At 45.0% G+C, this 20,566-nt stretch overlaps 1 protein-coding gene across 1 annotated transcript in view; it reads left to right on the top strand.

The window, feature by feature from the left end:
- The window catches only part of ap3s1 (adaptor related protein complex 3 subunit sigma 1), a 99,222-nt gene extending 80,179 nt beyond the window's left edge, over positions 1 to 19,043 (top strand). The window contains exons 5-6 of the mRNA XM_084323247.1: positions 1,646 to 1,753; positions 18,151 to 19,043. Of these exons, the coding sequence (XP_084179373.1) occupies positions 1,646 to 1,753; positions 18,151 to 18,279 (237 nt within the window). The 3' untranslated portion in view covers positions 18,280 to 19,043. The remainder of the gene's footprint in view (positions 1 to 1,645; positions 1,754 to 18,150) is intronic.
- Positions 19,044 to 20,566: the final 1,523 nt, after the last annotated feature.

The following is a 20,566-nucleotide window of genomic DNA, read 5'->3' as shown; positions in this document are numbered from 1 at the left end:
GACCCCCGCATCTGTTTAACATCAAACCACATTCTCTTCTTCAAATAGTGGATTTGATCATGTGTCTTGCGAGAACTTGTAAAAAATGTCAGTTCGTATATTACCATCTACTTTTGTCCCAACAATATCTTTGGTAGGGCAACGGATACACTTTGAAGTCGTTTGTTTATAAGTCTTTCTGTCTGTCGTCAGAATTGTCTGTGTGTACGTGCAAATTGTTTGACCGAGTGAATGGATTGGGGAATCATACGGTACAACTTAATTGCATTCCATCTTAATTAGCTGGTTCACGTAATTCTACAATGTCTTTTTACAATGTCGATTATTACAAGTGATACAAGTGAATACAATTATTAAATGTACCGGTATATACAGAATATTCATATACAAAAGATTAATACACATTACACCCAGTTTAGCAGGTCCACAAAGTCCTACAATTGTCAGTAGTATTATTGTAAATTATTCATAGTGAATGAAAGAATTAATATTTGAATACACTTGTTTTCGCACACTGAACGAAACGCACTGAAAGTGCTATAGATAACATTCAGCCACTAGATGTCGCACTAGAGCACCAGCATGTCATTATCCAATCGGGTGCATTCCACGTGGGGGAAATGGGAATTAGGGAGGGGATACATAAAGAAATGTTATCTATAGCACCTTTAAAGGAACACGCCAACTTTCTGGGAAATTAGCTTATTTGCCATCTACCCTGGAGTTAGCAGATTACATACCCTTTTCTTCTCTGTGCATGCATTAGGCTTAGGGAACAGCCTAGTTAGCCTAGCTTAGCGTCATTCACTGGAAGTAGGTGTGCCAGTGTAGCCTAGTTCCCAACAGTCACGAAATACAAATCCAAATACAACTCCAAAACGTTCCTGTAAACATGTTGTGACCTGTGTATTTACCAAGTAAAAGAATATTTAATAAAAATAATTTGACATTTTTGTTTTCGTTTTCTAAGCAGATATATGTTGTTTAACAGGGCTTTTGAGGTGATGAAATCACTGTGCCCAGGCAGCAGTGGTTTGGCAAAAATATTTTCTGAGTATATATCTGCTTAGAAAAAAGTTATTTCTCCATGTGGTAAATACACAGGTCACAACACATTTACAGGAACGTTTTGGAGTTGTATTGGGGGCGACTGTTGGGAACTAGGCTACACTGGCACACCTACTTCCAGTGAATGACGCTAAGCTAGGCTAATGGTGCGGCTGTTCCCTAAGCCTAATGCATGCACAGAGAAGAAAAGGGTATGTATCTGCTCGTCTAACTCCAGGGTAGATGGCAAATAAGCTAATTTCCCAAAAAGTTGGCGTGTTCCTTTAAATCATTGTAACCTGGGGAGAGTGATTTTATCTTCTTCTTTTACAAAGCAAGGTACAGTAGTAGGACATTTATAAAAAGAAAAAAAAGAAAGAAAACGACCGAAAAGGTGTAGGATGAAGCTGAGGCTGATATTGCCTACCTTTTTTACATTACTTTATTACAAACAATTTAATAAAAAAAAACATAATTCAGTACCAGTATCATTTTGCAAAAACAAAAGGTTTACGGAAATGTCATAGTTATAGTGTACAGTTTATACAGTAAGTGTGTGAGTCATGGAATGTCGCCGCGTTACCAACTTGTCTCAAAGGTCCACAACATCCTGGCGGAGATGGTGATGGGCGGCATGGTGCTGGAGACCAACATGAACGAGATCATCACGCAGGTGGATGCCCAGAACAAGATGGAGAAGTCTGAGGTAAGTACAGAGCATTTCCGTCTCCGCGCGCCACCCTTCTTTGATGTGCGTGACCTTCCTCGACCTTTGACCCCTGGACCGGGGGGGGGGGGGGGGGGGGGGGGGGGCGCGTGTGCCTGTGTATGCAGGCATGTACTGTATGCTGCACCCTGCATGCGCTCTCTCTCTCTCTCTTCAGTGTCTCTCTCTCTCTCTTCAGTGTCTCTCTCTCCAGGCCTTTCTCTTGCTACTGCGCTGCTCTCTCCACACAGAACGAGACTCGATAGAACTCTCTCTCTATCTCTTATACCTACCGGTGAGAGGATCGCCTAGGGCATCAGTTTGTTGCTACCGCTAAACCCCCCCCCCCCCCCCCCCCACGCTAAACCCCGCCCCACCCGCCACCCCTGTCATCCAATGCATCTCTGGAAACGTTGTTAAGATCTCCCCCGATCACCCCAGTGTTGTCCGTTCCCACTTTAAACACTTGTTTGACTTAAAGGAACACGCCAACATTATGGTAAATGTGCTCACTGTCTTCTCCTGAGTCAGGACAAGAGGATAGACAGCAATTTCCTCTCCGTGTGCGTTCAGTAGAAAGCTATCCGGCCGCATGCTAGCCTAGCACAAATTAATGGAAGCGGATACGGACCAGCTAGCCATGGCTGTTGCTCCCCTGGAGTTTTAAGCTAGGCTAGTGGTCCCGTAATCCGCTTCCATTAATTTTGTACTAAGTAAGTAAGTAAGTAAGTAAGTAAGTATTTATAAAGCACCTTTCATACATGTCATGTAGCTCAAAGCTAGGCTAGCTTGCTACTGAACACACAAGACAAGGACATCGGTATCTCTCTCGTCGTCCGACTCTGGAGAAGACGATAAGCGGCATTTCCAATACTGTTGGCGTGTTCCTTTAACAGTAGAAGTGTAACCTGTGGGGGAATGAAGGTTCTTTTCATACGCCTTTTCGATGTTTCCAAGTCTTCTGTCCGGACCAGGATCCCTATGTTTGTAGCGTCCGTGTGAGCCAACGTCTCGGACCCGACCGCGTTCTCTAAAGGCCCTCCCATAGTCGAGCGGAACGTACGCGGAGGTCCACGCGGACTCAAAGCGGACTCCAAGTGCGAAGCTCCAATTTTCTAACCATGCGGACGTCCGCTCACTTGGTGTCACACACAAATCGACCTGCATTTAATGTGACACCCATCTGCATTTTGCTCTGAACACTCGCTCCGTGCCAAGTGAGAGTAGGGCAGCATCATGATTAAATGAGTAGGATTGGTCCCGTAAAACGTTGGCAGGTAGATTACACTAAATTTAGTTTTACTATCGCTAATCGTCATCCATTCCAATTCATATACATTTGGACCATGTCTTTATCTGAAGAAACTTGCGAAGTCTGAATGGCTTTTCTAAATGAAGTGTGTAAAACTGCCAGTTTTTTAACCTAGACCCTTTATTTTGATATCGGATGACGACGACATGACATAAGTCTAAACAGTGTGGGAAAATTTTTGTAAACTGGCGCGAGACATGTAGGAAATTGGTATGCGGAGGTACGCTCGATTATGAAAGCTCAAAGAGTCCGCGCGGAACTCCGCGGAGTCCACGATGCGTACGTTCCGCTCGACTATGGGAGGGCCTTAAGACACCCACAGCCCCAAGCGAGAGCGCTGCTTTGTTTCCCATACGGCCTCTGCTAGTGGCCGAGCAGCACACGCCATCTAGTGGCCGAGCAGCACATCTAGCTGTTGGAACACCATCCATTCACTCATCACTGAAAGACACCGTCGCAGCCAGAGACCATTTCATGAAATAAATGTTTAGCATTTTGCATAGTCGCAAATTTTAAAGCCGCCAATAACATGCAATTCTTAACTGTACTAATGACTTAATGGCTTTATTTATTCATTAATCAATTTACTAATGATGTCACACACTGGCTTTCCAAAGTTGTGTCCCTAGTTTGATCATGGCACCGTACATAGATTAATACTTTTTGGAGATTAATTTAACCTACTCTTTTAAAAAATGGAGAAGCATCGCGATAAAGTATCAAATCAGTATCACATTGTTAAGATTGAAACTGATCAACGCGTCTAATAAGACTTGTGTCCTCCTGGCATCTCCAGAAACTGCAGCGTAATGCAATTCATGTTCCCTCGTAGTCCGTGGTTCTGCTCACTGAGCTGCACTGAGTCTCCTCTTGACTCAGCCAAGTCCTTTACTGTCTCTCCCCTCCAGGACCTACCCTAGACTGCCACCTACCCTAGACTGCCACCTACCCTAGACTGCCACCTACCCCAAGACTGCCACCTACCCTAGATCTTACCCTAGACTGCCACCTACCCTAGACCTACTCTAGACTGCCACCTACCCTAGACCTACCCTAGACTGCCACCTACCCTAGACTGCCACCTACCCTAGACCTACCCTTGACCTACCCTAGACCTACCATAGACCTACCCTAGCGCAACCTACCCTAGACCTACCCTAGACTTCCCTTACACCTACCTTAGACCTACCCTAAACTGCCACCTACCCTAGACCTACCCTAAACTGCCACCTACCCTAGACTTTACCCTAGACTGCCACCTACCCTAGACCTACCCTAGACTGCCACCTACCCTAGACCTACCCTAGACTGCAACCTACCCTAGACCTACCCTAGACCTTACCCTAGATTGCCACCTACCCTAGACTGCCACCTACCCTAGACCTACCCTAGACCTTACCCTAGACTGCCGCCTTACCTAGACCTACCCTAGACATTACCCTAGTCTGCCACCTACCCTAGACTGCCACCTACCCTAGACCTACCCTAGACCTTACCCTAGACTGCCACCTACCCTAGACCGCCCTTGACCTACCCTAGACCTTACCCTAGACTGCCACCTACCCTAGACCTACCCTAGACTGCCACCTACCCTAGACCGCCACCTACCCTAGACCTACCCTAGTCTGCCACCTACCCTAGACCTACCCTTACCCTAGACTGCCACCTACCCTAGACCTACCCTAGACTGCCACCTACCCTAGACCGCCCTTGACCTACCCTAGACTGCCACCTACCCTAGACTGCCACCTACCCTAGACTGCCACCTACCCTAGACCTACCCTAGACCTAACCCTAGACTGCCACCTACCCTAGACTGCCACCTACCCTAGACTGCCACCTACCCTAGACCGCCCTTGACCTACCCTAGATCTTACCCTAGACTGCCACCTACCCTAGACCTACTCTAGACTGCCACCTACCCTAGACCTACCCTTGACCTACCCTAGACCTACCATAGACCTACCCTAGCGCAACCTACCCTAGACCTACCCTAGACTTCCCTTACACCTACCTTAGACCTACCCTAAACTGCCACCTACCCTAGACCTACCCTAAACTACCACCTACCCTAGACCTGCCCTAAACTGCCACCTACCCTAGACTGCCACCTACCCTAGACCTACCCTAGACTGCCACCTACCCTAGACCTTACCCTAGACTGCCGCCTTACCTAGACCTACCCTAGACATTACCCTAGACTGCCACCTACCCTAGACCTACCCTAGACCTTACCCTAGACTGCCACCTACCCTAGACCGCCCTTGACCTACCCTAGACCTTACCCTAGACTGCCACCTACCCTAGACCTACCCTTACCCTAGACTGCCACCTACCCTAGACCTACCCTAGACCTTACCCTAGACTGCCACCTACCCTAGACCGCCCTTGACCTACCCTAGACCTTACCCTAGACTGCCACCTACCCTAGACCTACCCTAGACCTTACCCTAGACTGCCACCTACCCTAGACCTTACCCTAGACTGCCACCTACCCTAGACTGCCACCTACCCTAGACCTTACCCTAGACTGCCACCTACCCTAGACCTACCCTAGACCTTACCCTAGACTGCCACCTACCCTAGACCTACCCTAGACTGCCACCTACCCTAGACCTACCCTAGACCTTACCCTAGACTGCCACCTACCCTAGACCGCCCTTGACCTACCCTAGACCTTACCCTAGACTGCCACCTACCCTAGACCTACCCTAGACTGCCACCTACCCTAGACCTACCCTAGACTGCCACCTACCCTAGACCTTACCCTAGACTGCCACCTACCCTAGACCTTACCCTAGACTGCCACCTACCCTAGACCTACCCTAGACTGCCACCTACCCTAGACTGCCACCTACCCTAGACCTACCCTAGATTGCCACCTACCCTAGACCTACCCTAGACTGCCACCTACCCTAGACTGCCACCTACCCTAGACCTACCCTAGACTGCCACCTACCCTAGACTGCCACCTACCCTAGACCTACCCTAGACTGCCACCTACCCTAGACTGCCACCTACCCTAGACCTTACCCTAGACTGCCACCTACCCTAGACCTACCCTAGACCTAACCCTAGACTGCCACCTACCCTAGACCTACCCTAGACCTACCCTAGACTGCCACCTACCCTAGACCTACCCTAGACCTTACCCTAGACTGCCACCTACCCTAGACCTACCCTAGACCTACCCTAGACTGCCACCTACCCTAGACCGCCCTTGACCTACCCTAGACCTTACCCTAGACTGCCACCTACCCCAAGACTGCCACCTACCCTAGATCTTACCCTAGACTGCCACCTACCCTAGACCTACTCTAGACTGCCACCTACCCTAGACTGCCACCTACCCTAGACCTACCCTTGACCTACCCTAGACCTACCCTAGCGCAACCTACCCTAGACCTACCCTAGACTTCCCTTACACCTACCTTAGACCTACCCTAAACTGCCACCTACCCTAGACCTACCCTAAACTGCCACCTACCCTAGACCTGCCCTAAACTGCCACCTACCCTAGACTGCCACCTACCCTAGACCTACCCTAGACTGCCACCTACCCTAGACCTACCCTAGACCTTACCCTAGACTGCCACCTACCCTAGACTGCCACCTACCCTAGACCTACCCTAGACCTTTCCCTAGACTGCCACCTACCCTAGACCTACCCTAGACCTTACCCTAGACTGCCACCTACCCTAGACCTACCCTTACCCTAGACTGCCACCTACCCTAGACTGCCACCTACCCTAGACCTACCCTAGACTGCCACCTACCCTAGACCTTACCCTAGACTGCCAACAACCCTAGACCTACCCTAGACTGCCACCTACCCTAGACCTTACCCTAGACTGCCACCTACCCTAGACCTACCCTAGACCTACCCTAGACCTACCCTAGACCTACCCTAGATTGCCACCTACCCTAGACCTACCCTAGACTGCCACCTACCCTAGACTGCCACCTACCCTAGACCTTACCCTAGACTTCCACCTACCCTAGACCTACCCTAGACTGCCACCTACCCTAGACCGCCCTTGACCTACCCTAGACCTTACCCTAGACTGCCACCTACCCTAGACCGCCCTTGACCTACCCTAGATTGCCACCTACCCTAGACCTACCCTAGACCGACCCTAGACCGCCACCTACCCTTGACCGCCAGGTCTTGTTCTCCAGCCCAGTCCCAGTTGTAGAGCAGACCATGTAGCCGCTCCTCGGTCCCATTTGGGGAATGGATCGAGTAGCGTTGGTTACTTCTCGTCTCAAAATTACCTTTTTGATTTGATATTTTTTAAGGGATGCAGCGATATGAACATTTTGGGCGATAACCGCTAATGACCGATGTCGACGTGAATAAAACTTCATTTCTATGATCATCGAATTTGGTACATACTATTTTTGTACATACTGGAACAATGTTAGCCCGCGGCGGCAGCTGGAAATAATCATCAGTTGATCAATAATCAGCCCAGTTGCTCATCAGACCGATGCGATCAAAAAGATTAAATCACCATCATCACCGGCCAATATTTGTTTTGGGGGTATATATCTACCCTGTTTCGCTCATTGGACCGATACCGATATATGAAAGAAATCACTATCATCGATCGCAGATATATCATGCATCCCTAATATCTTTGGTCAAAGTGGTACTTAAGATGTTAATTTAAGATGTTTTGGTCTTTGACGGAAGCGGTCTAGGAGGGGTCCCGCCAAGCAAAGCGGTCTAGGAGGGGTCCCGTCAAAGCAAAGCGGTCTAGGAGGGCTCCCGTCAAAGCAAAGTGGTCTAGGAGGCGTCCCGTCAAAGCAAAGTGGTCTAGGAGGCGTCCCGTCAAAGCAAAAGCGGTCTAGGAGGGGTCCCATCAAAGCGGTCTAGGAGGGGTCCCGTCAAAGCGGTCTAGGAGGGGTCCCATCAAAGCGGTCTAGGAGGGGTCCCATCAAAGCAAAGTGGTCTAGGAGGGGTCCCATCAAAGCAAAGCGGTCTAGGAGGGGTCCCGTCAAAGCAAAGTGGTCTAGGAGGGGTCCCGTCAAAGCAAAGCGGTCTAGGAGGGGTCCCGTCAAAGCAAAGCGGTCTAGGAGGGGTCCCGTCAAAGCAAAGTGGTCTAGGAGGGGTCCCGTCAAAGCAAAGTGGTCTAGGAGGGGTCCCGTCAAAGCAAAGTGGTCTAGGAGGGGTCCCGTCAAAGCAAAGTGGTCTAGGAGGGGTCCCGTCAAAGCAAAGTGGTCTAGGAGGGGTCCCGTCAAAGCAAAGTGGTCTAGGAGGGGTCCCGTCAAAGCAAAGTGGTCTAGGAGGGGTCCCGTCAAAGCAAAGCGGTCTAGGAGGGGTCCCGTCAAAGCAAAGTGGTCTAGGAGGGGTCCCGTCAAAGCAAAGTGGTCTAGGAGGGGTCCCGTCAAAGCAAAGCGGTCTAGGAGGGCTCCCGTCAAAGCAAAGTGGTCTAGGAGGGGTCCCGTCAAAGCAAAGTGGTCTAGGAGGGGTCCCGTCAAAGCAAAGTGGTCTAGGAGGGGTCCCGTCAAAGCAAAGTGGTCTAGGAGGGGTCCCGTCAAAGCAAAGTGGTCTAGGAGGGGTCCCGTCACCGTGGAGATTAGAACTGTTGATTACTTTTTTGATCTGCCTTTTTTAACATTCCTCATTCCTCTCTTCTTCCTGACCCGTTCTAGTTCTTTCCATTCTTCTTTTTCTTCTTCTTCTTCTTCTCCTCCTTCTCTCTTTACAGACGTTTATCTTTCAGTCTACCAGGCAGGACAGGTAGACACAGGTACTGCTGACCTCACACCCCCAATACTGTAACTTAATAACCCCCTTCCATACGGCCCTCCACGTAACAGAACAACATCGTCACTAACGGAGAGATCTTTTCACGGAAGACCCAAAAATCTTTTTTGCTCATTCTCTACATTTATCATCATCATTTTCTATTTATTTATTATAATTTATGTATTTATTATAATTTATTTATTACATTTTACTTCACAGAGTAAAATTCCTTCACAGGAATTGAGACTACGTTGTTTTTGGAGGAGACTAAAATATATTTGCCTGTAGAATAAATATAGGACCAGTCAGTGTTAAGAGTCGGTTAGTTTATGATAATGAGTCGTCCATGAGAATATCTTTAAGTGGTACGACATGAGAACATCTTTAAGTGGGACAACATGGGAACATCTTTAAGTGGGACAACACGAGAACAGCTTTAAGTGGTACAACGTGAGAACAGTTTGAAGTGGGACAACGTGATAACAGTTTGAAGTGGGACAACGTGATAACAGTTTGAAGTGGTACAACATGAGATGGAATAAAAAGTGGGACAACATGAGATGGAATCAAAAGTGGGACAACATGAGATGGAATCAAAAGTAGGACAACATGAGATGGAATCAAAAGTAGGACAACATGAGATGGAATCAAAAAGTAGGACAACATGAGATGGAATCAAAAGTGGGATGCACCCGAAATTACCCCCAAACCACAGCTGCTAAAAGAAAAAAAATGAACATTTGGAACCTTTTCATAAAGAATTACAATTGCTTTTATAGCTAGTTAAATCGTGGAGTTTGGCCAAGTTGGGCTGAGAAATGGGCGTAGTGTTTTCCTTTGCCTTCAGACGGATATCTTGCAGCAACATAGCAAGTGCTAAAAGTTTCACGTGATCACGTTCCACGGCCCCGGAGTTCTGGGAATTCTGGAATTTTTCTGGACATTATTCTGCTGCTCTGCTCTGCTGTTGGTTTTCCCGCTCTATATAGCTGCCTGCAGACTACTTCAAAGCACTTTTTCTGAACAATATATTTATTTATTATTATTATTATTATTATTATTATTATTATTATTATTATTATTATTATTATTATTATTATTATTATTATTATTATTATTATTATTATTATTATTATTATTATTATTATAATTCTTTAACTAATTCTGTTTATGTTGTAGAAGTGGGCCACCTATGTGTTTTACCACTCAGACGTGTACCGGAGAACACGGATGAAAGCAGTGGCAAGGCGCACAAATGTGTTCCTAAAGAATAGAGGCTTATTGGTTTTTGTTGACAAAAAACAACAACAACAACCAAGCAAAACGGAACAGAATTTCTCATGCTTTGACGCTGCCCTCAGAGATGCTGCACTGGTTGAGATCCCTTCCTCTACAAACACTTGTAGTTGTCGTGTCTTACACGTCTCAGGATCCTGCCAGAAGCTTCACTCCTGTGTGTCTCCTGGTCTGTGTCCCTCGCAGCCTGTTTGCAGTCTCGATGAGGAGACAAAAGCACTTGGGACAGAGGTCCTTTAACACTTTGAATGCCCAGCAGGGGGCGCACATTTAGTGCTTGAATGCCCACATCCACTTCAATGTTAGCATTAATATCGCCTAATCTATGTTTCAAATTATGGCTATGTGTCTAATCTGCCCGTCGCATTATCAATGACCTATTTCCAGTCAACATTGTCGAAGCAGATTGTTTTTTTATCGCTTAATTTCCGTTTCATAGCATTTAGAAAACCCCTCGTTTTCACTGGGAAAAAAAGAGGATTCCATGATAATTGCCTGTACTGCAATATTCTAGAACGTTGTCATTTGTCGGCCTATTCATGAATCATTTTCAAATAAACGCTAGATTATCGATAGTATATGTGTACGTGTGCACGCTAGTGCCGCGCGCTGAAAATCGATTCTCAGTTCCTGATCGCTCTTAGAGTCAAACAGCCATATCACCAAAAAAAGAAAAAGCTTATATCTTCGTGAAAACGAGTCTGATTATCCTAATACTGGTAAAATAGATTCCTTACCTGAGATCAGATGGTATCCAAATGGATTATTCCAATTCCTGATCGCCATTCCGAAAATCTATCCTCTATCCTTCCACCGCGTATACTGTACAACACATAATCCCCGCTGCTCTGAGGGTCCAGAATGAAGCTGATCGACTCCGGTCACATGCGTGAGAAGTAAAATGTGGAGTCCGGGTCTTTTTTTCTCATGCCTTTTCATTGAGTCCAATCCAAAAGGGTGAATTACCATCTGGGAGACGATAGGGGGTGCTTTTTTCACATCTGAGCGCCTGGAGTGGCTGATTTACCAACGGTAGACTCGGTTGATGAAATATGAATTCAGATCGCTAATAAAAAAAAACAAGAAAAAACAAATATTCTCGTTATGGGCATTCAACCTGCGGGGGGTAAACCAGAGAACTCGGGTTGGGCATCCAAAGTGTTAAGTCCCACATCATACCTCCCGAGACCCAAGAACATTTGAATAATTATAATAATAATACACTTTATTTGTATAGCGCCTTTCATACAAGTAAAAAGTGCTTCACAGTAGTAAAAAAAAGACAGGCATAAAATGAGCACAAAATTGGCAGATCAAGAGCAATGTATAAAGTGCAGATAGGCATAAAAATGAGCAACCAATTGACACCAGCTAAAATGGACAAAGTTAAGATATGGCATAGAACATTAAATCACATCATCTTTCATGTTAGGATCTAAATCTTAATATGCGTCTTTATTTACGGTTTGATTGTCACTGATGTACATAGAATAGACATAAATCATGAAATTGGCAGATACACATAAAATAGACATTTTAAAAAGAGAGAGAGAGAGAGAGACTCCACACAGGGACTCTGCAGCAGTGAGCTGAAGGCCTTCTATATGGAGGTGTAGTGCAGGGTTGTACAGTGCGATATATATGTCGCACGTGCGACACTGACGTCAGTCTGTGCGATGAAAGGATTGACTTCAATAGCACTGGGGCGATGGCCCGCGATGGCCCGCTATCCACTTGGTACTTGTAGTCTTGTGCGATTAAATACAATGTCCCTTCTGCGTAAGACTCCATATATCAAACACCAAATCCCATAATCCCTAGCGAACAATATCCCCGCGAGTTGCGAGCTCAATGTGACTCATATCCGCTCGGCTCAGCTCACAACACGGCAGGACTCGTCTCAGCAGCAGTAGCGTTTGGAACGCGGACATTGAAACAGAACTAGTGGATAGTGTTGTCGCGACCCAAAACAAATCCCTGCTGTTTTATTCGGCAACGGGTCAAATGCATATAACATGCTTTGCAATCCTCGCGTCATAAAGTCCGAAATGAACGTTACATTAGCATGAGCTAACAACAAGCTGTTCATAGCCATATAGAGAGAACAGCAGACGGGCAGAGTGAGGAGGAGGGGGCAGACATTCTCCCTTCTCTGTGTGTGTGTGTGTGCATTTGGAAAGATCAGATGAAGTCAGACGAGTATATTATATTGATAGTAAATGTACTGAGGGTGGACAGATAATGTTGATATTTAAACATAAAAAATACAATACAAAATAAATGTATTCATGATCATGCAACATAAAACGGTTGCGTGTTGTGAGTTCCAAAACATTTAACTTAAAGTTTAAAGCTCAATATATCAAAACGTGGCACTTTACAGTGAACAGGAGGTCTATGTGTATTAAAAACAATAGGTTGTTTTTCCTTTAAAAGTCTGGAAGAGGTCAAAAATTAAAATGTCAAATGCTATTTCCGTTGCCTTTTTTGAGTTGATCTAAATGTTACTGATTGTGTTAAATGGGCTTATGTTATGATATCGTCTCATATCGATTGCAGGCACCTGCATCGTATCATATCGTGGCATATATCAGCAAATATCGTATTGTTGTCCAAAGAATCTATATCGTATCGTGATGAAACTTGTGATTCCCACCCCTAGTAGAGTCCATACACCCAACACCAAATCCCATAATTCCTTACACGTAACGTGTCTGGCTGTGTGACGTCAACTTGTCAGCATGAAAATGACAGCCAAACATGGCACTGCAACTAAATAACACAAATACAATAGACACATTTGTGACTGTTACAAATATAACACGTTTTATACTTGTGCTACAAGATTTTGGCCTGTGCTACAAAACCATCAACCTCTGTAGCACCAGTGCTATGTGCAAAAAAAGTTAACGTACAGCCCTGGTGTAGTGGTTACGTCATTGTTGTTTCCGGCCGGTCCACCTCGCTTGAAATTGCAATGTATTTCCAATTGGACACATTTCTAAATCGTCTCGTTTTAAAACAAATAAAGCATGAACATTGGCACGGTGTACCTATCTGTGTGTATGCATCCACAAGCTATAGCTCAACATGAAACAATTAGCAATTAATCGTAAAATAATTACGTATAATTTTATTTAAACCAAAAAAGGCTTGAACAATAATGTTAGTGATGAAAGGGAACTCTTTTTGTGCAAAAAATGGAAAGCTTGCCAATGTTCACGAGGCAGAATTATTACAATAGCCGATAATACATTTTCCCAATGATAAATTCAAGATTCAAGAGGTTTATTTGTCACATACATACCAGGGCATACAGTGAAATGCGGGTGGTCATGCCCGCATCGATTGTGCAATAATACTAATAATAAAATAGACATAAAAAAACAGGTAATAAGAAGACATAAGATGTGCATGATAAAAATAGACATGCTAAATTCCTGAGAAGGCACTGGATCCTATGTACACTACTATACAATATACAGTTTTAACTCTTATGCTATACTTACTATATATAAACTATACTATACAAGAACCACCTCAGTCTCTAAATTCCTATATGGGTGGACCGTGCGGGAAACTAAAGTGACGTCAGACTACACCTCCCTATAGAGCGTTATGAAACCAGGTGTTAACACGGTGTGATTATTTGCACAGGCGAGACCCCGCTCTGCGTCTGTCCGGAAACCTAATGTACCGTGGTTTTACGGTTTCCAGGCAACGGCGTCTTGACACCTGGATACTGAGAGTCCAGCTGCCGGGTCAGCATTCCTCTCCCTTCGAGGAGAATTCCACCGAAAGACTGAGGGCTAGATCCACAAAGAATGGATTGCACGGTGCTAGTTGCACCCTTACTTACAATTCATTATAAATTGAAAATGGGGGACCCTGATGTAAACAAGACGAAAGTCTTTCTCTGGTCTGCATCCCCTTAACAATTGTGTGTATTGAGCCGTACTGTATTGTACCCATTCTGCAATCTGTTAATAAAAGTTTCAATCAATCAAATTTGATTGATTGAAACTTTATTAACAGATTGTAGAATGGGTAGAAGAACAACAGACAGGATACACTCAGGAGGTAGAGCGGTCATCTGGTAGTCGGAAGGTTCCCGGTGTGCCGAAGTTGCTAATTGCTAAGTCCCTAATTGCTCCTGATTAGCAGGTTGGCACTGCCGTCGGTGTGTGTGAGTGAATGGGTGAATGTGAGGAACAAAATTGTAAAGCGCTTTGGATAGAAATGGGGGGGGGGGGGGCATTACGTAAGTGGTTGTAGCCAGTTGTGCAGTCGTAAATATAGGCCAAACGCCACGTGCACGCGAGCTCCCGCGCATACATGTATCTCTCCTCTTTCATGAGTCAGAGCTGGGGACGAGACGGGCGGTCTTTTGTCACATAACACACGCCCAACACTCCCCACACACGCACACACACACACACACACACACAGTCTAGGTCAGGGATCGGCAATAGGCGGCCCGCGGGCCGACATTGGCCCGCCAGCAATAATTTCTGGCCCGTCAGATTATTTTGAGAATATGATATTTATTTTACGCGCAGGAAATATTCACTCGGGACGCCAGGGTGTCTTTTATTGTGAAGCTGTATCTATCTACCGGCAGTCATCAAAAGCATGTCTGTCACTATAGCCAATTGAAATGCTAGAAATGGTCACGTGGACTGGGAGAACCAATGGAATAGTCCCACCGGGTCGCATGTATATTTTCCTAACGCACTTTCACTTCCGCGTTCGAGATGGAGCGAGTAACAAAATGTGTTAAAAAAACAAAACAAACATCTTTTGCAACGGGGAAATATAACGCTTCTTTTAATAAACAGCTGGAGCCATACTTAAAATACGGGTTTATCGCAACAGGTCGGTGATTCTTGCGTGCCGAGCCGACGTCCTCTCTGCATAATATGTGGCGACAACAACAACAGTAGCGAGGGCAATGATGACAACTGTGTTCAAGTTGGCAGATAAAGTTCAGATAAAGCATTCAACAGCAATCTGGAATTGGAGGGCGGCGAGTGGATATGTGACATGTTTCAAACATTAGCAGGGATTTTGGAGGACTTAACAACAAACAAGGTATGGTGAGTCGTGTTTTCATGCATTCTGTCTTCTGATCTGTTCATCACGCGCCGCGGTGATCTGCAACAGCTGAATGAATGAATGAAAACTTTATTTAACAGATTGCAGAATGGGTACAATACAGTACGGCGCAATACACACAATTGTTAAGGGGATGCAGACCAGAGAAAAACGTTTGTCTTTTTTCACTATATTAAATTAGCCATTGTTTTTGATCCTGGCCCGCCAAGCAATGGCTTGGGGGAAATGTGGCCCGTGGCCAAACCTAATTGCCGGCCGGCACTTATCACCTAGACTTTGCATAATAATAGGATGCACGCAATTCTGCCTCAGTGACGAAGCCCAAACGTCGTTTGACCGCGTATGCCAAGCACTGCACCCCTGGTTGTAGCTACGGCTGTGGGGGTGATGGAGACATGATCCAATAGATATTTTTATACACCCGAGTCTCCTGAACACGGAGAGACCAACCCCAAGTGGATCGGCACTTTCACGGCTGAGCTATAGTCACTTTCCCGCACCTACTCCCCAACCGGCGCATGCGCAGATTGTCCAGAGAGACTCCCACTTATGTCAAAGCTCTAATCAACATTCATTAATTTGATCCCTACCGCTCTCCCTTTCCCCCTCCCCTTCACAAGCTCCATGTAACGCGGAAGTGCAGTGGTCTATCCCTTCCCGCCTCGCCTTCACAAGCTCCATGTACCGCGGAAGGGCAGTGGTCTTATTCTCTTTTAGGGAATACATTTTTTTGGTCCCCTCATGTGGCTAACTCCTCCTCACCGTCAGCAATTTAAATAATCAAGAGAGTCATATCTTTCTTGTTTTTATAGGTTCGTAATTATTATTATTTTTTTTTATGTTCACAAATTGAATCGGTACTGTGTCCGAGATCCAGGTTTTCTTTCTTCTCGCCCTCGCACCATTTGGCCTCCTACGCTAAACGCTGATGAGCAGGTTGGCACCTTGCATGGTCGCCTCCACCGTCGGTGTGTGAATGTGTGAGTGAATGTGAGGAACAGAATTGTAAAGCGCTTTGGATAAAAGCTGCTATATAAATGCACCATTTACCATTTACCATTCAAGAGAACATAAACATCCATTTTGATTTCATGGGGCTTTTAAAGGCACAGTTCCATGCGATTACTGAACAGTTCCATGCGATTACCGAAGAGTTCCATGCTTTCGTTCATCGTTTTAGCTCCATGCTCACCTTGTCATTTTTGGGTCTGCCTGCTAGAAGATTGCGTTGAGAGGGGGGGGGGGGTCTCTAACGGCAGGGATTCTCAAATGCCTGTTCATATTTTAGACCTAAATGATTTAACTTAAATGTCTGCGAATGTTTTTATTGTTACACAAAAAAAGATACTAAACTGATAACTTGACAATAGAATGGTTTTCTAGTTCTGCATTGAGACTCTCTGTGTTAGAGTGAGTTCCCCCCCCCCCCGTTTCTCTTTGGAATAGATCTCCTGTTGTAACCCAGCAGTAGGCTTACAACCTTCTCATGAGTAGATATCTCTAGACCCCCACCCCCTCACACACACACACACACACACACACACACACACACACACACACACACACACACACACACACACACACACACACACACACACACACAGACTATATTCGAGTCCCTATATAAACAAATAGAGTATTTAGACGTCCAAAAGACAGTTATGTAGATACGGTTCTTCTTTGTAAACGTGTTAGTTCCAGTAGTTATAGAACCATTTAATTCCCCCATGGGTGCCACATAGTATGCTACACGTTCTAAGGTGCATTATGTCTACGCATCACACGGTAGGCTGTGTAACTTAAAGGAACACGCCAACATTATGGGAAATGCGCTTGCCGTCTTCTCCGGAAGCGGACAAGAAGATGGATACCGATCTCCTCTCTGTGCGTTCAGTAGAAAGCTATTCTGGGCCGCGAGCTAGCCTAGCTTAGCACAAAATGAACGGAAGCGGATATGGACCAGCCTAGCCTAGCTGTTAGCCAGAAAACACCTCCCGGAGTTTTAAGCTAGGCTAGTGGTCCGTATCCGCTTCTATTCATTTGTGCTAAGCTAGGCTAGCTCGCAGCCGGATAGCTTTCTCCACTGACCGCACAGAGAGTCTACGTTCTTGTCTGAGTCTGGAGAAAACGGTGAGCGCATTTCCCATAATGTTGGCGTGTTCCTTTTGTAATATTCTGGTGTTCCAAACACAAACATACACATCTATACTATCTATCTGAAGCATCGTTTCCTTGTCATATCCAAATCCATTTTTTTCTGCTTTTACCAAATTCTTTCCTTACATTTTCCCCCCCTCTTACTTCTTTTTATTTGATTATTGTTTTCGTTTTTTTTTATCTGCCCTCACGAGTCCGGTGGGTTAACTTTTTTCAAGCAATGCTGCTTCTACGCCTGTCGATTTTAACCCCTTATGTACTCCTGACTACTTTTACTCCATGTTAATGAATGATCCACTACTAGACTCCGCAGTTGATTCATAATTGGCTCTGGTTGGGATGTAAACAAGTCAGAAAGAAAAAAGCTAAATCAATAAAAGAAAGATCTCATGGTAGAACCTGCATGTGCATACCGGGCCACGTAGGCATCTGAATGTACCATCTCTGCACAATGTTGTATGTTTTCTTTTAATAGTTGTCTATGCTTTTGCATTTTGTCAAGTTTATTGTCGACCGGTCTCGTGTCCAGTACCATGTTTAGTACTGTATGTTGTTGTTGTTGTTGTTGTTGTTGTTGTTGTTGTTGTTGCTGTTGTTGTTGTTGTTTGTGGCTATGTACTGTCCAAACATGAGTGTCTTTCTCGTGTCTCGTCGTGTGTGAGCTGAGATGACTTTGTTCTGTTCACCGGAGTGACTCTTGTTAACCGATGCTCGTGTGTGCGTGTTTGTTTTGTGTGTGTGTGCGTGTGTGTGTGTGTACAGGCCGGTATCGCAGGGGCGCCCGCTCGCGCAGTCTCCGCCGTCAAGAACATGAATCTTCCGGAAATGCCCAGAAACATCAACATCGGCGACATCAGTATAAAAGTGCCAAACATGCCGTCCTTCAAATAAGCCAGGTCCTCCTCCTCACAGGCGGCCCGCGGCCGGCAGCCAGTGTTTACCGCGATGCAATCTGTTTACCAAAACCTCAAAGGAATCAAAAGAAAATAAATACAAATAAAGAAATAATGAAATAAAGTTGTATCAAAGTTGAAATCTTGAAGGTACTGTTTGAATTGAACCCTGCCCTCATTTAGTTGTTTTCTCTTGTTTATTTTCCTTTTTTTTGTGTGGCTTTTTTTCTCAGTTTGAAGGAAGAATGAAGTATTTATTTATTGTTGGTACATTCCTGACCTCTGACCTCTGGAGGCCCAGCTGCCGCAGACCTGGGTATTTTTTTTCTTTTCTTTTACCTTTACTTTAGCCCGTGAGGAAGGGGGCGGGGCCTGCATTTTCTTTGGGACAATCTGATTGGTTCTGTTGTCCTCAATTTAATCGTGGAGTGTTGACTAAATCCATTATCAACATCGATATCGATACATATGACACAGGTCTGTTTTAGTATTGGGAGAAATCATACCTTTACCCGTGGTTTGTAAGAAAAACTACAACAAAAAAACCCAATACAAACTGAAACAGTATATTCTTATATTACAAATATGCTGTATGATGAGAAAAAAAAGATATATATGCTGAAATTGTATTTTTTTCTTTTGTCTTTTCTGTATGCAAAAAAGAAATATTTTAAAACAATTGTCTTATCAAATTATTTTTTCTTGGTTTTAATCTGTGCATGTAATTTTTTTTCTCTTCTTTTGCAACATAATAAAGAATTGATTGAATTTTGACGTGTTTTATTTCTATTGTCTGTACATTTTTTTGTGTGATCAAATCTTTTTTATTTTGTTTTTCAAACATGAAACAAAACATCTCACAATACAATAATAATAAATAATACATAAAAAGACATCCCAAAACATTAACTTAACACAACAATGACTAGACAATAAATGAGACAGACCGTACTGTTAACATCCCAAGCCCCCTCCATCACCACCCACCGCAGCCACCATCCCCAACCCTCGAGGGCCCCGAGTCCGGCACCCCAGCGAGTCAAAGCAGCCCCTTTAACACCACGACCCACAGAGGCCCGAACCAAGGCCCCCCCCCCACCCCGAGCCTGTGACCCTCCGACACAACCAAAGGGGCCCAGAACACATACATAACCAGTTATAGAAGACATAAAATAAAATACACATGGATTCTCGCCCCCCATCCCCGCTCACCCCAGGACCTCAACGTGAGCCACATCCCCAGTGCACTATTTTTAAAAATTCCGAATTTATATACGTTCTTTTATCTTTGCAACTGCTGCTAACCAGATTGCGATAATCGACTCATTAACCCCTATAACCCATGCAGTGGATATCTCCAGATAAATCGCATCAAGATAAGTGAGAATCCATACCTTCGGGCATAATTTATCTGGGTGTATTCATCTTGAGGCAATACATTTTTTGGCGGCTGTGAGGCCGGCTAGAATGAGTCTTCACATGTATAGAGGTCGGTAATTGAGAAACATCATTCAATAGCATTACAGAAGGCAGAACAGGTATGGTCAGAGAGAAAACATTTTCCCAAAAGAGCTCAACAGGAGGACATTCCCAGTACATATGCATAAATGTTCCGGTTTGACGACAGCATGTGACGGTCGCATTGGTCACACGCTCCGCTCCCGTTTTTGTTAATTTCGCTTAAAAACCTACTTTTTACAACATGAAGTGACAAGGGGCTATGGTTCTGTTCTGATATACAGAACCAGCTTAAGCTACTCTGCGTTGTGATTTTGTCCGGTACTAATTCCCTTGTACTTTCAAAGACCAGGAAGTGGCCTTGTTCGACGGCAGCTATGCAGGAGAATGAAAGAGGAGAAGTTGTATCAGCATCTGTTTTTAATTCAGAGTAACAAGTGAAATATCAATGATTCTGGTTCAATTAAAATAAAGAACGCTATAGTCGTGATCACTAGACACTATGCCGTCTGCAATCAAAACTAGACTAAGAAAGTAGATTAAAGAATGGTAGTTGTTGATTGTCTTTGTTGTTGCAGAGATTCTGTTCTCGTTCCAAAAAGCTGCTTCTCCGTGTTTCTCTGCTTGCTGAGCTTCGCCGTCCTCTCTGTGTATGGGGAGGTGTGTTCTTGTGTCCGTCCCGTTTCTGTGTGTCCTCTAGAATCCCTGAAGTTCCCTTTTATCAATGAGCCTGGAGTGTCTGCGTGATGTCACAGGAGTGACGTCAAGAAGATGTTTTCCTCCAATCACGGGCTCTCTAAGTTTGAATTTGAAATAGAGGGTTGTCC

This window comes from Notolepis coatsorum (genome assembly GCF_963971535.1).
Source record: "Notolepis coatsorum genome assembly, chromosome: 10".
Lineage (NCBI taxonomy): Eukaryota > Metazoa > Chordata > Actinopteri > Aulopiformes > Paralepididae > Notolepis > Notolepis coatsorum.
The sequence above is the reverse complement of the archived record's forward strand: the minus strand, read 5'-3'. Positions and strand labels throughout refer to the sequence as shown.